This window comes from Mus pahari, chromosome 4, assembly GCF_900095145.1.
Source record: "Mus pahari chromosome 4, PAHARI_EIJ_v1.1, whole genome shotgun sequence".
In the NCBI taxonomy this organism is placed as follows: Eukaryota; Metazoa; Chordata; class Mammalia; order Rodentia; family Muridae; genus Mus; species Mus pahari.
Genome location: NC_034593.1, coordinates 75,518,399 through 75,538,714, shown reverse-complemented (window position 1 = coordinate 75,538,714; position 20,316 = coordinate 75,518,399). Strand labels below are relative to the sequence as shown.

Sequence of the window (20,316 nt, the reverse complement as noted above, 5' to 3'; positions counted from 1 at the left end):
GATATTTCAAAATAGATGAAGACTTGATCATGAACATGATCATAACACCATTAGCAAGGATTAAATTAAATGGTTCTTTCTACAACATTTTCACTCTCCTGTTTTTTATTAAACAACTGCAACGAACAGATTTTGCCAGGCCAGTTATAATTTACCTCCACTAATCTACTCATTTCAAAACTTTTATTTTGTAAATCTACTACATTGTTCATATACAGGTAGTACAGGAAAAGGTGATAACTAGGAATAATTTACATAGTGATCCTTTACCCCTAAATTCTACTGCAATATGATCAATTTCAGCCAAACACATTCTGAGTCATACAATGAGTTTTTATGTTCTAAACTATGAAGGAGAAGGTAGAAAATTAATTAGAAATTAAGGGTTTTTTGTTTTTTTTTTAAACATCTACCACATTTCAGAAAGTAATGAGCCAAAGTTAGCAAAATTCTAGCTATCTAGACATTAAGCAAAAGAAGATGCAAGCTGATCAAGATGTAGCCGTCTCTATCCTAGAAGACCTCCCCCATTCTCAAACAAGAGTAGGCTGGTCAATCAGAGAAGACAAATGGGCATAATTAATAACTAATATTCCTCAGCTCATATGATGATAATACAGTTAGGCATGTGATAATATTTTACTCTAAAACAATAAAGGAAAAATAGTCACTAGATTTTAATATGATTGAGTGTCCCTTCAGTAGCCACAATGAAAGAGGCTATATATGTATGTTATTCTTTTTGGGTCTGAATAAGCAACTCATTTACCCAAAGATGCCCTTTTAGGAAAATGGTATACACTGGGAAGAGAACTCACCAAGTCATGCCTCTTCCAGCTGCTTTTGTTCATTGGGTCATGAAAACTGTACAACAAACAGCCTTATGAAGACAGTGCTATGATGATAACCTCTATTTTATATGAGGAACGAGGCCAAGAGTTCACTAATTTCCCCAGGGCCAGAAAAATGTGGTAGTAGAACCAGATCTTGGCCTCCAATTATAGAATGAAATAGAGTTCTCTAAATTGAGGCAAGACATACTGGTAATTCGGATAGTCTAGGATGTTTTCTGAACTGTGTCAGCATGCAAAGGTATCATATGTGGATGGAATCTGAACCAAAGCCAAGGCAGACACAGAGAAAACACAAACTAGCTACTAGGGAGCCGAATGTGTTCACTGATGAACTGCGTGTATAAATTTACCAAAAGAAGCAAGAGTTGATACACAACCGCTAATATCCCCTTGCTAAGAACAACTTCCTTTATCCTTGGTATTACATATAATAAGACTTGGCAGTTACTAGTGGGCAGAGGAAAAAAGTATAAAATTGCTCATAACACATTAAGTTTGCTTCCTTTTTCTAATCCCTTTAAGAACTTTAAAATTTTCAAAATGTTATTTATTTTCCATGTGTGTTGGCTCGTGTGTGTGTGTGTGTGTGTGTGTGTGTGTGTGTGCGCGCGCACGCGCACGTGCACACACGCACGCACACCTGCTCATTCCCATGTGCATCATGAGTATGCAAGCATCTGTGGATGCCACAAAAAGGTGCCAGATCCCCTAGTGCTGAAGTTACAGGTGGTTGTGAGCCACCAGATGAGGCTGCTAAAAACTGAACCCAGGCCCTCTGCAAGAGCAGCAGGTGTTCTTACCTGCTGAGCCGTTTTCCCAGCCCTTTGAAGAACTTATGTTCTACACTCATTCCTTGGTCCTAGACTATCTTTTCTATGGAAATACTGAAGGATAGTAGGGACCAGGACACACTGAAGATCTCTAATGAAACACCCTTTCAAGGAAGCTGCAAGGCTTTTATCATCCTTACTACAAGGATCTGGATACCAAGAGCAACTGATGGAAGTGACAAACCCTACTACTGAACCAAAGAAAACAGCTTTAAGTGCTATTCATTGACTCCACCAATCCAAATACTCTTGGAGATTGTAGCTTCATTTGATTCTAAATATTTTCAGTTTCAGATACAATCTAACAATATAAGTTGCATATCCAGATTCATAGGATTTCCTCTATGGACTCACATGGGACATTTAAGTACAAATACAGTATATAATGTGGCTACCTCTTTATGTTTGTTTCCCTCCTCCCCTGCACCTCCCACCTCCAAGGTTTCACTATGCAGCCTAAGTTGGCCTGGAGCAGGCCATGCCATCCAGGCTGGCTTGGACCTCAGGAGCCTTCTACCTCTGCCCTGCTCTCTCCAGTACTAGACACCATCACACCTGGATCTGGCCCTGTTTCTTAATTTTATCACATAAATCCTTTTTCTAGGAGCCAAACCATATTTAACAGATGTCAATCTGACCCAGGCACATTTGTCCCATTCCAATAATAGCAAATATCATTGTTAGTAAATGTGCGCCTCTCTCTATAAGTTAAACCAATACTTTATTATCCTCTCTGTTTCTACCTCCATCCTGCTAGGCTGTATCATTTTTACCAATAGACTTATATGGCTATTTCAATTTCCAACAAACATTCTCATTCATTCAGTGTGCATTAATTTTATTACCTACTCTGTATTAGCTAATCAAATACTGGTTTTCACGGCTTGAGATTATACTGTAGGAGGGTGAGGAAGACAACAAAGCATAAAGAAAGAAGAGGAAAGGGAGGGAGGGAGGGCCTAAAACAACTATGCAGAATGTTGTAGTGTTTGAAGAATGTGTATGTTAAGGCTCCATCTACTCCAGGGGTACAGAGACTAATCAGGGAACAGCCTGCATGACTAGTGGCACAGAATAAGGGTAGAAAAATAAGCAAGGACTAAATTATGGAAAACTTTGTAAATAATTTTTATTTTAACATAAAAGCAATGAAAAGTTATGTTTAATAACATAAAATCCAATGGATATTGGATTTCTGTATAGCAAGATGTAATCAGACTACCTTTCCTAAAAAATGATTTTAAACGCAAGGTTGAAAGCAGGTGAAATGACTGGAAGAGGATATGGGCAGGCCCCAAGAAGGATTTGTCACTGGACAAGCAAGAAGCAATGGCAGCTTGGACTAGCTGGGTAGCAACAGATACACAGGAATCAACAGTTGAGGTGTTTGGACACAAAACTGACGGGACATACTGGTGACAAATGATAGAAACAAAGGAGAGGGCAGTATCAAAGATGGCATCAAATTTCTTATTTGTTTGACCAGACAGAAGACAAACAACATAACAAGGACTGTTTTGTTGCTGCTGTTTGATTGTTTCTGCTTTCTAGGAGGCAGGAGGAGGAACATGACAGGATTCTGAGACATCAAAAGAAGGATGCATCATGTACCAAGTGACTCTGAAGCTCAGAAGGTATGGGTTGAAGAAGAAATGGTTTAAGTTATCTGCACATAGGTTATGTCTCCCATTCCAAAGCTGTCACTCAGTCAAGCTGGAACCTAGGTACAGTGTGACACATTATGTTTGTCTGCCCTCCTAATGAGAATGTAAGTTACACGGGTGGCAGTGACTACAGTTGATGCTTGTGTTATTTCAGTTCTTCCCAAACTTGTACAAACAGCATGTCAACAAAAAATACTGACAAGAGACTATTGGCAATGTAAGATATATTCTACCAAAAAAAAAAAAAAAAGGATATACTCTACCAAATACAGACCTACAGAAATAATTTTAAAGTGTTGGCTATTTATTTGCTTATTTACAGGCATTAACAGAATTTTGTGCCTCTACTAATCGAGAAAATAAAACAAAATAGAAGCATTAAAGTTTGTAAGCAAACATGTTCTGACCATGAATCCTGAAATTAGCTATGTATATTTTATATGTAATGTGCATTTATATTATTTAATCTCCATTAACAAAATAAGAGTTCTATTTGCGGGCTGGTGAGGTGGCTCAGAGGTTAAGAGCACTGACTGCTCTCCTGGAGGTCATGAGTTTAATCCCAGCAACCACATGGTGGCTCGCAGCCATCCATAATGAGAAACAAACAAACAAACAAAAAAACCCACGGATCAGATTGAGCCGGGGCAGAGCAAGCAGAGTCCAGAGCAAGTGGATGCTGGAGCAAGAAGGAGAAGGAAAGGGGGATAAATAAATAAATAAATAAATAAATAAATAAATAAATAAATAAATAAAAGAGTTCTGTTTACATTAAAGGGGACACTGCACATTTTACATACGACTGCACGGCTGTATTTTGCTTTAGCTGTTCTTTTTAATTATCTTGAAATATAATATATAAAAAACTACAGTTAATTAAAAGGGCCCAAAGGAGTAAGAAGTCAGTGGAGAAATTGTCTCTTGCTCTTCTTCTTCTTCTTCGGTCTGGCGCAGTCTTGGCTGGCCCGGCCCCTCTGCAGCACAGAGCAGCATCAGACTGCCTCAGCCTCCCAAGTCCTCTGCTGTGCTCCCTCATCTGCCCGAGACTTTTTAGAAAGTAAGTGTTGGCAGTTATTTCAACTCAACCTCATATGTTTTTATGGGTATAAAAAAAAAAAAAAAACACGAAATATTTTAACAAAAGACACACCCCTGTTCATACCATTTCTGTCTAACTTCACAATTATGTGTTACACACTTCAACTTAATCTTTAGAATGCTCAACACCAGACAGTTTTCCAATTCTTCTGCCATTTGATCCTCTAATAGTTTAACATTATATAGCAAAACTGAGTGCTACTGTATTTTTTTCAAAGCATATACTTCTGTATATAGCTTGAAAATTTTAATAACTTTAAAATTATGCCATCGTAAAATAGTAAGAGACACTAATTGATAAGATTAATGCTTCTTAGATCATGTTAGAGAAAGATAAAATATACTAAAATAAAGAAAAACCTCATTAGCTATTTTGAGGAGTTGCTGCTTGCCACTGGTAACATTTTTATTAATTAGGACTCTGAAAAGGTCTGTTCTGCACAAAGCTGCACAACCTCAAAAGCTCTAAATTCATGACAATGACCTTGGACTTCCTCGGAATGATTTTTAACACACACTGTCATTAGTAAAACCTGCTCAAACACATGCCCCATCTGCCAGCACCCCATCTGCAAAAGAGCTTCTTATTCTTGTAGCCAGTACAACTTCTGCCTGCTTCCTCCTCGTCTCCACACCAGCTGTATGGTAATGAGCGTGAGCAGCTGAGAAATACTGCATGGTAACAAAGCTAATATGAAAGCTGCAGAACAACCCTTCCCCTCTGGGGAACAGGCACAGCAGGAACATAGCTGATAAGCTATTAAACAGGGTGCAGACCTGAACAATGCTTAGCCTTGTATGTTCACGGCTTCATACCTGTAAGCATGTTAAAGCATGGTTCCTATACGAATAAAATGTAAAAGAATGAAGAAAGCAAAGTATAGCAAAGAAAGGCCTAAATGTTTAAGAATATTTGCTAACAGATGAGAAAGCTGAGTTCTTCAAATGCTTTAGTGTCTCTCCCTACACAGTAATGAGGACCACTTTGATCAAATCATTTTCAAAGATGCCATCAACTGTGTTCCACTTCTTAATTACCAAAGTTGAGGGGCTGAAGAAAGAGAAAGGGTTTCAGAATTTAAAATCATAAATGGAAGGGATTGACTAGAGGCGGTAAAGCAAACAACAGAACACATGAACCAATAAACTCTTCAATTCTTATTTAGTACTTGTACAAATTCTACTTAATGGGATTCTAAGCCAACACACTTATTCTAAACATGTGGGAATCTGCAAACAAAATACAGAGATGTCACTTATCATTTTCTCATTGATATAGACATAATGGGGTTAATCTTTATACAGGGTAGTCACACTGAATGAATCTACATAATGTGAGTAGAACCAAGCCACATTAACTTTCTATAGGCAGCGATTATCAGTCATTCAGCAAACTAAAAAATAACTGACTATTCAAAATGGATGCTACACATTTTCTCTCACAATTTAAAAAAATATTCAAAACAATAATTTTAAAAATAGTAAGAATTATTACTATATCAGAAGTAAAAGTGAAAGATATACTGGTATTGAGAATTCATCTTGCTCTTTAGCCACATGGGCTTGAGGACGTGAGCTCTTGTTAGAGCCACACTTCCTAATGGACTCTTTTGTTGCCATCACAGCAACCCTGTGAGGTAGTAGTACTCTCTCCGTTTACTCGGCTGATTTACTAAGGCTCACTTAGTAAAGGAAAGTAAGAGCTCACGCCCAGGTTTGGACGGCACCATCATCCACACACTTAAGCTCTCTGCTCTTCTGGCGTGAGCCAACAGTGAAGCCTGGGTTTGCTTTGTTAACTGTTGATTCTCAGTGTGTCAAGTAGTCCTCAGATCACAGGAAGGAAGCATGGAGAACAATAAATACATGGGAAACAACTGCTCAGTTCTCTCAGTGAAGTCAGGGAAAAAAAAAAACCTGCAAAAATCTATAACAAAGTTGGTAATAATCTCACTACTTTAATATTGAAAATTAGTATATATCAATTGAAGAATCTTAAAGTAAGACTATATATTAATCTAGGTTTTGTTTGCTTGACAAGTTGACCCCAAAAAAAAAAAAAAAAAAAAACCCTCACATTCTTGAAAAGTTCTTATTAAGCAGTTAAAAACAAACAGTATTGATTTTAGTAGTTTGCAATTTTTCATGAATTAGTTACATTTTGTTGTCTAACTACAGATGAATTTTACCCTTTTAATTAACAACATTTCCTTGATTTCAAATACAAATTAAGGACTCTGTAAAACAAGAGTTTTGCATAATCCACATAATAACCTGAATTGGACTTCACAAAGCAGGTGCAACTGTGCATTTAAAAGTCAGATAGATTGTTAACATTCGTCCAAGAACAAGGCTGTAACTGCAGCTGTTTAAAAATCCTCAAATTCAGACAAGATTTACAAAACCGGTGCAATACTGCCCCTATATGTTCACTGTAGTAGTAACAATGACATTTTAAATCTAAACTGGTAAAGATTTCTGTGGATGATTGAAAAGCTGTTTAGGCTTAAATTGCTCACAAGTGAACTATTATTATGAACCACCCCCACACAAAAATGTAAATAAGCACAGGAATAACAAATTTCAATTTCCACACTCAAGACCAGTAAGGAAGAAATTTAAGGTAACAGTATTATTCAACATTTCTATATTTTTTTTCTTCTCAAAACAGAACTGTCAACATATAAAGATATCACAACCCAAAACACGCATGTTAACTGTCCATGTCCTTTTAGGATCAGTATTTAACCTTTTCTGTCTTGGGTTTCTTTGGGCTTACATTCGTTTATCTCAAATAGGTGATTGCTATTACCTCAGCAGAAAATTGTATACCGCATTTCAACACTCCTGGATTATTTCTATTATTATTTAACTGGCCAGTGTGCTGGGGACAGTAAGTTAGGTAACTTTCCCACAGCCAGCAAGAGGGAGAGCAGAGGACTTGATTCTGACCCAGGGATGACTCAGAGGCAAACCACTGGGATGTGACTGACAGGACACTAAAGACTCTCCAACAAAAGTCTTGCTATAGAAACATGAGTAAAGGGAAATGACGTATATTCTTTAAATAGAATTCAAACTGTATTTTCTGTACTAGAATTTCTGAGAACAAACAGATTATATATTTTAGTAAGGGCTATAACAATTCAAAGTGTGTTTATCCATGTATGTGTATATACTTGTGAAGAAACTTTAACATAAATTATTGACAACTAAATTTTAAAATACAAGTGTATAATAAAAGAGGGCTGGGAGATGGCTCCGCAGCTAAGAGTGTGTGCTGGGCTTGTGGAGGACCTGAGTTTGGATCTAAGCACTCATTAGGTGGCTTACAACAACCTGGATCTCCACTTCTAGGTGATCCAATATCTCTGGCCTCTGTGGAGCCCTGCATACATGTACACACATTCATTCATTCATTCATTCATTCTCTCTCTCTCTCTCTCCCTCCCTCCCTCCCCCTCTCTCAACTGCATAATAAATAAATCATTAAAAAATAAAGTGTCTGCTGACACATTGTATTTTGGCACAACCCAAATACAAATGCGTCCTGTAACTAACTATAATGATTATCTTGCTTATTTAATACCTATCTGATGAATGAATGAAATCATGTACCTATTGTTTTGTTTTTGAGACAGGGGCCCACTAGGCAGCCCAAGTTGAGTTGAGCTCATATATCTTCCAGTCTTAATTCCAAGTGTTACATTAGTACATAATATCCAGCTTGTTTTTCTGATGTATTTGACATATGACTATAGACCGATAACAGGAGATACATCTCTCAAGAGACGGAAAGGCCATCAGTAGTTCCTTATGGGAAGCCACTCTGTCTTATCCATCTACAATAGTAGCAAAATGCAGATAACAGACATAATTCGTAATGGAAGGTTAAACTTGATGTGGCTTTGCTCTTATTTTAATGTGCACAGACCATCAAATGTGGTTGGGGTTCTTTCCCATCATTTAATATATATATCTGCCATATTTTAATCACTAATTAAAATATTTTAACTGCAATCTGTCATTATATTACATTGACCTACGTGTAACTAGGTAATAGAATTTAGGTGTTTATCCATGCAATGTATGCTTTAAATTCATATATACACAGAGACTTAAGAGAAAGTTTAAACAGTCCTGAATTCTCCAAGTGTCATCAATTTTTATATATAAATGATAGTTATGAATGTTACAGTTCTATAGAATTGGTTCTCTAACTCAGAAGATAGCTGCATTTATATGCGTGTGCATTTTGAACTTTAGAAAAATAATACAGCACATAAACTACATATTACAAAAACTTCTAGCACATTACATTATTTCTATAGCAAAATAATCACTTAGATAAGTATTAAAGGAGGCCATCGTATGTCGACTTTAAGTCTTTTAAGTCTTAGTCTCTAGGACTTGTTAGATCTCTGGTGAGCAGGCAAGGGGCTACTTTCAAGTTTATTTTTAGAATATTTTTTTATTTGTTGCTCACTCTACCAGTCTTGACATTCAACTCATCTCTTAAAATGCAAGTTACAGGTGTGAGTACCCTGCCTGTTGGTATTAAGGCTGCTTACCATCTGTACAGCTTATTGTAGGTAATAAGACATGATTCAGTGTTTCCTCAGTGCAGTTGTAGATTTGCATAGCATGTGCTCATTTAATTTACTTTATGTATAGATTAACAAAGGAAGCAAAACCCAATACTGCTAAGATCTGATGACAAAATGTCCAGAAAGCAATATCATAATTGCATACAGAGATCATCGTATGTGAAGAATGTTAGGGACACAGGTTTTATGAAGAGGTCTATTTAAGGCTCTCAACTCTGTTCCATGGACTCAGGGTCTTCCAGTGCCCATTAGTAGTAGTACCACACCAAAGGCAAGATCAAAGTGATACTAGCAACAGTGCAATGAAAATCTATCTACTGTGATTAGGTTACTAACATACTAGTTCTGCGGCCTGACTACCTCATTCAGAAGTAATTACTTATCTCCTACTTGTAAGACAAGTTCCTCCTATGCCTCAGATCTCTCATACAAGTAAGTAGGAATAATATAACTCAATATACTTCATGAGGTTATCTTACGTACTATACGAGGGTGTTTCTTAGAAATACTTATAAAGTAGTATCTCACCTGCTTATCCTTATACCAAATTAGATGTCCTCCCTGCCTCACTTTATTGTCAACAAAACAGCAGCATCTGCAGGAGTATTTATCTGTGGGCTCCAGAAGAGCACAGAATTCTCTCTAGTCCTGTTTAATCCAAAGGTTAGAGAAAAGCTCTCAATTTGGTTCTGGTTATTGTGTTTATTGGCACAATGTAGGTGGATATCGGCAGCAGTAGAACTAACACAAAGAAACAAGATGCAAACACAAGCAACAGTCCACATGCCCTGCCATTCTCAGATTAGCTGTTCAAAAACAAAGCTATCTCAAGTTCTTTTTGTTTTTACTTTTATTTAATCCCTCCCCTCCCCTCCCTCCCTCCTTCCCTCTTTCCCTCCCTCCCTCCCTTCAGGTCCACTCTCCGACTGTTCCACATCCAGTACCTCCTCCTCCATCTCCACAGGATGTTCCCAACCACCCCCCCACTACCAGGCCTCCCCTCTCCCTGGGGCCTCTAGTCTCTTGAGGGTTAGGTGCATCTTCTCTGACTGAGTCCAGACCCAGCAGTCCCCTGCTGTATATGTGTCGGGGGGCCTCATATCAGCTGGTGTATGCTGCCTGGTTGGTGGTCCAGTGTCTTGAGAGATTTCAGGACTCCAGGTTAATTGAGACTGCTGGTCCTACTATAAGGTCACCCCTCCTCCTCAGCTTCTTCCCCCTTTTCCCTAATTCAACCACGGGGGCCAGCAGCTTCTGACAATTGGTTGGGTGTAAATATCTACATCTCACTCTTTCAGCTGCTTGGTGGGTCTTTCAGAGTGTGATCATGATAGGCCCCTTTTTGTGAGCACTCCATAGCCTCAGTAATAGTATCAGGCCTTGGGACCTGCCCTTGAGCTGGACCCTACTTTGGGCCTGTCACTAGACCTTCTTTTCCTCAGGGTCTTCTCCATTTTTGTCCCTGCAGTTTTTTCAGACAGGAACAATTATGGGTCAGAGTTTTTGACAGTGGGATGACAACTCCATCCCTCACTTGATGTCTATCTTTCTGCTGGAGATGGGTTTTACAGGTTCCCTCTCCCTACTGTAGGGTATTTCATTTAAGGTCCCTCCCTTTGAGTCCTGAAGAGTCTCTCACCTCCCAGGTCCCTGGTATATTCTGGAGCAACGCCCCCCACCCCCAATCTCCTACCACCCAAGGTTGACTGTTTACATTCTTTCTGTTGGTTCTCAGGGCTTCAATCCTTTTCCCCCACCCAATACCCGGTCATGTTCCCCTCCCCCACCCCACCCCCATTTCCACCCATGTTCTCCCTTCCAACCTCCATGATTGCTTTCTTCTCCCTCTCAAGTGGGATTGAGGCATCCTCACTTGGGCCCTTTAGCTTGTTAACTTGAGTTCTATGGACTGTATCCTGGGTATTCTGTACTTTCTTGGCTAATATTCACTTATCAGTGAGTACATACCATGCATGCCCTTTTGGGTCTGAGTTACTTCACTCAGGATGATATTTCCTAGTTCCATCTATTTGCCTGCAAAACTCAGGATGTCTTCAATCTGAAGTCCTTTTTTAACTGTTGGGGGCCCTCTTTGTACAGTGGCACCCTTTTAGGTATTTCCCCTTTTATATTACAATGGGTTTAAGTTTTACCGCAGATGGAAGATGCTTAAAAGGTTGTAGGGTTTTGTTTGTTTGATTGCTTATTTGTTTTAAATTTTTGTATAGCCCTGTATAAGGGCTTCTATTTTTAGCCAGTGCCTTGCATGTTAGAGAATGTAGTTTCCCCAGGGAACTCCTGATTTCCACTCTATTCACTCATGTCTGTACAATGTACTCAGGAAGAAAAAGATTTAAATTGCATGTTACATGGTAAGCAACTTGCAAAGTACAATGTTTCTACCTTCTCACTCAAAGCTGTTTCTTGACCAGCTCCTACCACAATACTGACCTTCGTCTTCCGAGTATTAGGTCTTTGTCTCTTTTAGCCTTTTCTGGCATTTTCAAGGCCCTGTGCCTCCTAAATGACTCTTAAAAGTACCTCCTAAAGGACTACAGAGTATTTGTTTAGCCTTTACTTTCTAAATTGGTAAGTAGTAATTACTTTTAAAATTAAGTGTCAAACTGTATCTGAGTTTGGTTAAATTTAGAAAATGAAATATTCAAAATCACAGCTGCATAGTCATTTGAAAACACAGTAAACAAAAACATGCCATGCTCTTAAGAGTACGAAAACTCCTAGAAGATATTTCCAACTTTAACAGCTATTCCAACAAACCAGTTCTACAAATCTGTACACCACCTTTCTCCTGCGTATCCCCTGCAGCATAAAAAGTATTGGAGTCAGCCCCTGTGGTCTGAGTGGATAGCCCAACTGAAGCCACCAAGTGTTTCTACAAAGTGTCACACACCACCACTGAGCAGCCCAAACCAGGCCATGGGCAATGGTAGAACAGCAAGTGCACTGGGGTTAAGGATAATGGATGAGGACCACTAGGGCACAAAGAAGCACAGTGCCTGGAGGAAGGTGCAGCCAGCCAGGCTCCGCTGTGAGGTCTTGAAAGAATCTGGGGACAAAGATCCATGGGTAACACAGGGGGGATGATGTGTGTTAAAAATGTTTTATATTTATCTCTGCTGAAGAGATACTCGTTTATGCTTTTATTTTCAGCTGAAGGCTCTGGAAACAGACACTGAACTGTGTAGAAACCAAGTTGAATTGCAGTTGGCCACCAAGGCATCTTAAACAAGAAGACTTGCTAAAACTATGATGCTCACATTAACCATGGTGGGAAGGGAACTCTGCAGAGCGAGGGAAGAAGGGTGAGCCTAGAAAGTGGCTGATGGGCAAAGCTCTGACAGATGTGACCTAAGTGACACTGTGTAAGAAGCAGGCAAGTGTCTCTGGCAGCTGCTGCTGCTAGCAGGAGAAGGATTCTCGTAGTGGAGATTATTAATAGCAGTACACTTTGGGAGAGGTCGCCATTAATACTATAAAAATATCTCACTAAAATCCAGGAGTGTAAGAGTATAATGTGACATAAAAACCAAGACATCTATCAGAAGACCAGCAATAAACAGACAATGTTGAACCAGAAATACATTTTTAAAATCACACATGTGGACAATCTATTTGGACAAAGACAGAACCACAGCTATGAAAAGAGCAGAAAATCCTTGCAGTTGGAAATAGTACAGGTGACAGGTCTCTGGCAAAGGCCCTTTTCCACAGACGAAGGTGATCACTATGAACAAATAACTTCAGATTTCTTCTTATGCTTTCTTCATGGAGTATGATGATATGTACTTAATGGAAATACTGCAACAGACATCACCTAAGTATAATGTCCCTAAAATGTTTACATAGGAATAGTCTTAGGATTACCTATATGCTTTATAGTAAGGTTAGATGGGCCCTGTGGTATTTTTAAATTGGTACAATTTTCTGTAAAACAATTCATTACTATCTACTAAGAACAGAATAAAGTTAATTCTTTACCAAGTAATTCTACATCTACAAATCTGTGCATAATAATATGACTAAAACTTTTTTGTATACACATGGCCAAAGCATGTCACTATTCAAATTAGCAATGTAGAAGAATCCTGCCACATTCAAGTGGCAGATCAGACACTTACCAGTACTCACAGTCTTGGAGAAACACAAGCAATACAGTAAGAATGAGTCTAACTGCCAATTTTGCGTAAAAAATAATTAAATATTTAAAATTATTGTTTTGGTTGTTTCTGAGCAGTAGAATTACTAACAATTTAGGAAGTTATAAAGAAAGTATTTTATTTTGCATATAATAAGCATGTCCTATTTTTGAGATGTAAGTTATTAAATGAAAATAAAATTTACTACATAAGCTACTCAATCCAGATAATTTGGGGAGATAAAACATTTCTAAATTCAGAATGGTAGTAATTCATACTTTTGCTTTACCAAGAAAGGCCCTCACGATTGTGGTATAGTTTTTTAGTGACACAAAAAATCTCTATACACATGAAGATTTTACCATAAACAGGATCATTAGACATTCTTCCTAAAAAAACAAACAAACAAAAACCCAATACATTTTCTTAATTGTGGTAGACCTTTTCTGAAAAATTAACTGGCTGGTCTAAAGTCCACTAAAAGAACAAGATTAAAATTATATACAACCAAAACTAACTGAAGTCTATACATACAAAACAAACAACTAATTAGGTTATGTCTGAAAAGCCACTAAAATTTGAATACAGCTTTGTCTCTATTAATGGCACAATGATTAAGAAAAAGATCCAAACCCTAAACAATGTTGCTGAAGAGGTGCTGTGTCACTTTGTCCTTGTCCAAAGCACTGACTGAGGCTGAGGACAGGAAGGAGAGTGCGCCAGCGTGAGGGAGACCTGTCTCAATGGCTGCCAGCTGAACTCAGCTGATTAGGTATGATCCCTGCCTAACAAGGCAGCAAAGAACAATCCAGCCAGTGACATAAACATTTCAAAATTTTAATGAGTAAACTGTCTCAATGTGTAGCTTAAGTTAAAAATCTTGAAGGTGATTACACAAGATATCTTAAGCATATTACAAATGGACTGTAATATGCTCCCAGACTTATCTTCCAAACCTAATTATCACAGCAGCTGAAAAGTGCCAAGCATGTTAGGAAAAAGTGTATGTAGACCACAGAGATGGTGGAATGCCAGTAGGTAAGATCACTGCTCAGAACCACCATGAAAACTGGGAGAGCTCACCTGTTTGAGTCTGTCCCCTGGTCTAGAGTATTCAGCTCACATTTAAGTCAATAAGGACCAAAATGGCTCATAATAATAACAATAATAATAACAACAACAACCACCACCCAGCAAAGCAGTTCCTAGGCTACTTATCAGGCTCTTTAAAATCAAACATGGTGGTACACATAACAAAAGCCTGGTACTAGGAAGGGCGCAGAAGAAGAATTTCTAGTTCAAGGCCAGCCTGAACTATACAGTAAGACTGTCTCAAAACATAAACACAAATGAACAGAAAAGGATCTATGAGTGCTTTCCCACACTCACTGCCTGTGCCCAAGCTCTACCCCACACCAGGTGTTTAAGGATCTGATCTAAACCAACAGCTGCGTATCAAAAGAGTAACACATAAGAGAGATTCTACACGAACAGTCCAGATACTTGAGTGTTCCAAAGCTGGGATGAGCGAGATTTATACATTCTAATATTAACTGTAAGAATGGTTTTCTTCTAATATACTAACTATAAGATTCACCAATATTTCTCTTGCTAAAAAGAAAAATCAATTCTGCATTCTTACTTTAGATGTGCCCAAAATGTAGAAAAATAATGAAACTGGAATTTTAGAATGTTACTGATGCTACTACCATAATTAAAAGCATTCCAGTTTCAAGGAAAAAATAAAGCAACTCATGCAGCATTTCTGTTCTCCTAAGGGATAACCAGAGCTTCTTAAAATTACAAGTTAAAGCTCCAAACCTTCCTTATATTAAGAATTACCTATGGAGTTTATCTTTTAAGATTACTTTTACAGGTAGGGGTGTGTGTGTGTGTGTGTGTGTGTGTGTGTGTGTGTGTGCACCAGCAGTCTCTGAATATGAATGCGGGTGCTTATGAAGTTCAGTAGAGGGTGCCAGTGGGGCAGGAACTACAGGTAGGCTGTGCACCATCTGACACCTGAGGACCAAAATTTGGCCACTATTATGAGAGCAATCTGTACTATTAACAATGGAGCTATGGCTCTGGCCCCCTAAGGAGCTGATTTTTACCAAATATTCTAGCTGATGGGTTCCTCAATGCTAAAGTACTTTAACTAGATAGTGACTGATTAGCAGCTAGTTTGTTATTTATTTACTGTTACAAAAAACTTTAATCTTCACACACATTAGGTGAGAGCCTAGAAAAACTGATAAATTAGACTACCCTCATAGATATGATACTTTGATAAGATAAACACATTTTCTTTTTTTTAAAAAAAAAAAAGGATGAGTTTAAAAACTATAGCTATAATTATGGTTGTAAAGAATTTCCCACAATTTTCATACTGGCATGCTTTCGATTTTGTTCAAAACATTATCCCCACAAACAGCAGCTGAGTCAGCACCTCTGGAAGGGATCTGATGCTCTCCAAGACATCTGGCATAAGAGCAAACTATATGGTATTCCAGAAGAATTCTCTCATAAACACTTAAAATATCTATCACACTAACTAACAAAGATAATGAAAATCCATTTAAAGTAACCAAATGTGGAAAGCGAAGGTCTCATATGTGGAAAGAAAAGGTCTCCTAACTCTGAGGTTTCCAGGAGTCAGAGGCAATGAGCCATGCCACAGTCAACACTGTTTTTATAAAACAAAACAAAACCTGGACATTCTGATTAAGACTGTTTCAAATCTTTAGTCATGTTCTTTACTTCTAATTTTCTAGTACAACTTTTATTTCCATACATAGTCTCATCCTGGCACTGCAGCTGCACGGCAGTGACTTAGCGTAGTAACCTAGCAAAGTCAGAGCAGTGACATGAGAAAACCTGCAGGGACCCCTCAGGTCCTCAGTAATGGGTCCTACAGGATCAGCTTCTGTGGAGTTTCCAAACAAATGCCCTGTGACCAAGTCTCCTGCAAACTAAAACTCCACATGTTCTTTACAAAATAAGAAAAAGAGAAGAGAACAATATTAACTTGGTTATTAATACTTTAATTGTTTAACATGTTTTTATGTTTGCTAATTTTTGTCTTTTAAATTTGTGTTGTATTTTCTTTTACAGAAGGAGTAAACTAATCACTTATTTTACGAATGACATTACAGCTGTCAGAGGCCTCTTGTAAAATCTCAAATGTGAGCAGTGGCCTCACTCCACAACAGCTTTCAAACTGACAGGTGAGAGACAAGAAAACCATGAAGACAGAACAAATAGAAAAGGAAGAAGAGAAGAAATGGGACAAGAGAGCACTTTGGGTTCTAGTTTCAAAATTTAGAAGACATTGTTTTAACTTCATTTTCCAACATGGCTGTCACTTACTGAGATAGAAGTTGAAATCACTCAAAAGGAACTAAGTTAATTAGAAAAAAATTACAAAGCTTTCTTATATCTCAGTAAATGCCACTATACAGACAAAACTCTTTTCTAGTGATGTGGATTATTCTCCTTGTCCCCTTCAGTTAAAAAAAATTAAGTAACTATAAGAGATACAAGAACAGAAAACATTGATTAAACAAGTTCTCATTTTACTTCCAAAGAAATAGACAGACACAGACACACAGGCAAACTTATGTGTTTGGGCCTACTGTGTTCAGGACCATAAACATATTTCATATGTATAAATACATCACTCTAGTAAATAATTCAAAATGGCAACACCAGCTAAGTCAGAAGAAACACATATTGCTAATACTACAGCTTCAGTGGGTCATACTGAAAAACATCCTTGGATCTTATGTTGATTGTACATTAACACTAGTTCTGCAAAGTTCAAGATAGTTTGGGATATCACTGAACAGTGTGCTACTTCTGTTTCAGCAAAACAAGTGACATCTCTTCTAATTTATGAAGTTTTAATTCATGAAACAACTTGTAAAATAGCCCAGCTTTACGGGCCCAAGAAGCCTACAGACCTGCCTGGAGTGCTCTTTGCACTAGATGCTGCATTCCCACATGTAAGGAACATACCAACAGCAGCTTTGGCCTCCCAGCAAAATAAAAGCTACAAAACTGAGATTCAAACATTTATCAGCATATTTCAAGACATACTGTTTTCACATTTACCAGTTTGAAATAAGTTTACAGGATTCTAATCTCATGAAAATCAGACGAGACAAAAGGCTCCAGAGCATCCCCAAAGCTGTTGCTGTGTAAGTTTTCCCTAGCCACACAAAGCACTGTTAGCTCTCCTCACACGTAACACACAGGCAATCTGAAGCAATGCTTTACAGGAAGAGAAACAGCACTTAAATAAACAGTCATGCTTTCAAATGTCACAGACTTACCCGTCTTCGACAAAAGGGCAGGCCCTGGGCAATGATGCTAATGCTAAATATCTTCATCACAGTCTGATGTGGCAGAGGGTCTTTTGCACTTTTAAGATCAACAGGAACCAAGCCATGGTTCACAGGCGCTTTTCCAGGTTTTGACATTTTAAACTCCTCTTGGTTGATGAACACTCTCAATAGGTACTACAGGCACATTACTAAAATACTCACTACCAAACTGAAAAAATTACTAGTAGTTTTAAAAGGCTGAGAACCCAAGGCCTGCTGCCGTTTTTTGTCTTCCAACCTTCTCTTTGCGAGTGTCCTGACCTGTCTGAGGCTTGATGAAGTGCAAACTGTCCTAGAATAGCCAGGAATTAGAAACTCCTGAAGTGAGCGCTCCTGCTCCCGCTCCTGCTCCTGCCAGTCAAACAGCTGGTGAGCTCCCACAGCAAGTGAGCAGTGCAGACAGGAGCAAAGCAGGCCTGGGCTGCAGGGTCCTGGGAGCGTTGCAACTAAATAACCAAGGTGCTCCCCACAAAGTGGAAAGTAAGAGCTCCTTTACCAAATTTAAAACACACACAACTCTATGTTCTCTTAAGTCTTCCTTTCTCAAACGTCACCATAAGTGTCTGAAGAATGTTTTGAGTCTACTCAAATGTAAGGAGTTTTGAAGCATGTTGAAAACAACTTGCTTGTTCAGCCTCATCTGCATCAGCAGGCACTCTTTCAAATGCCTGTCAGTGACACTTACTTTACAGACCATTCTTTATCTCATGCTCACCAAGACAGTAAACATACCCTACCTCTCGCTCGCTATTAATAACCTTAAGTTATCTTACTAGAAATTATCAATCTCGGTTCCTCTGTAATTCTGAAACAGTTCCTGAGTCCATTAGAATAGCCACAGGACTGAATGAAGGCACATAACTTGTTTATTATTTATAAAATAAATGATGATAGGCAGTGATCACAGTCAGATGTCACTTCTCAGCAGGAACATGCTCTAAGAAACCCATGGCAGTATGTCCCTGTCATTGAGTACTCTGACACAGAGGTGGCTGAAATGTTGGATGGTGGGTGGGGATTCTTTGTGCTTAACTCCTCCAACATATCAGTTAGACAACCCTTCTGAAAACGCAAAGGACTGGACTACAACATCTACTTTTAAAGAACTTTCAATTGCTCCCTAATGCCCAAGGTAAACTTGGGAGGCAAAGACTCTACCTGAAAATATTCTCAAACTATTAGTTGCAGCGTAATCTTAAATATTTCCTTAAACTAAGCACTCAGGCTGACCTCGATCCTGCAGCCAGAAATGACCTAGAACTGGTGATTCTCCTGCCTCTAACTCTCAAGTGCTAGAATTACAGGGTGAGCCACCTTCTCTGGCTTCTTCCCCCAGCCCCTCCCACTTACTCTATTATAAGTAAACTAATGAACAGAAAAGACAGTTTGTACACAAGAATTATTCCTAATGCAATCCGGATGTTATGTTCTTAAACCAGGTCTTTCTCTCTAATATCAAATTTGAAATGTAGTTTAAAGTGAAAACTCGCTGGCAGTATGTAGGGGAACTGGAATATGATGGAAAACACTACAACTGCGATGGCAAATGATATGGCAGCTCCCCAAACCTTACCCACAGTCAACAGGTCACTCTGTATTTCCACTTCTGGACATGGACATGGACACACACACGATTTAAAAGCAGGAACTTGACTACAAGTACCATGAGTATAGCAACATTGTTCTCAACAATCACAACATGGAAATAATCTAAGTAAGCAAATGTTACATACATACAGTTGAGTGCTGTTTTGCCTTCAAAAAGAAAATTCCAGCCTCGATACATCATTGACAGTTGAGGCTATCATACTAAGTAATACAAGTGCATTACAAAGAGACAGGTATAGCATGACTCCACTTATAATCAAATACTTATGCAGTGTGTGGGGACAGTTCAGTTCAGAGACAGAAAGCACAAGGGTGTGGAGATAAGTATGTTTAACTGCTACAGAGTTTCAGGGGGAAAAAATGGGAGACTTATGGAAAGGGAAGGTGGTAATTGTTATACAATATTCTGAGTGTACTTAATGCCACTGAACATACATAAACAAGGAAAAACATTACTTTTTATGTTATACCCGTTTAACCACAGTAATAAGTTTAAAAAGTAAATGATAGTAGAGTACAACAACAGTCCTAAACGCTGGGACTGGAGACTTGGCTCAGCGGACTTCAGAGTTCCTGCTATTCAAACCTGAGGACCCGAGTATGAAGCTTTGCACTGACCCACAAAAAAAGCTGGGTGTGGTCCTGTGAGTCGGTAACTGTTGTGCAGGAAACTGAGACAGGAGGATCCCTGGGGATTGGTAGCCTCTACCTAGCTCCAAGAGACTGTCTTGTGTCTCAAGGAAATAAGGCAAGGGGTGACTGCACAGGGCATCAGTGTCTTCCTCTGCCTCTGCATGGGAGTACACAGATAGACACCCACATACATACACATTCAGGTACACAAATACACTTATTTTCTTATAAAATAACTTATGAAGGGCAATGATCACAGTCACATGTCACTTCTAAACAAGGACATGCGCTAAGAAATGCATGGCAGTGCAAGCACAACATCATTCTCAACAAAGATCCAGGGGTAGGACAGAGAAAAGCATAAGGACACTGGAAATCTATAAACTATTATGGCCAGGGCCAGAGATGGGAGGTAATAACTGATAGTTAAGAGGAACATGTCTACGGTCCCACCAGCCTCTCCAGAAGCAACGCCACCATCTC

The 20,316-nt window shown here is 38.7% G+C and overlaps 1 protein-coding gene across 5 annotated transcripts in view; it reads right to left on the bottom strand.

Moving 5' to 3' along the window:
- Positions 1 to 20,316, bottom strand: part of Fbxw7 (F-box and WD repeat domain containing 7) — a 164,944-nt gene that overhangs the window by 36,787 nt on the left and 107,841 nt on the right. The window contains exon 1 of one of the 5 annotated variants that reach the window (XM_021195791.2): positions 17,542 to 17,913. The exons of the other annotated variants lie outside the window; for them this stretch is intronic. Within the exon in view, the coding sequence (XP_021051450.1) occupies positions 17,542 to 17,688 (147 nt within the window). The 5' untranslated portion in view covers positions 17,689 to 17,913. Of the gene's footprint in view, positions 1 to 17,541; positions 17,914 to 20,316 lie in introns of those variants that run through there. 5 annotated transcript variants of the gene reach the window in all.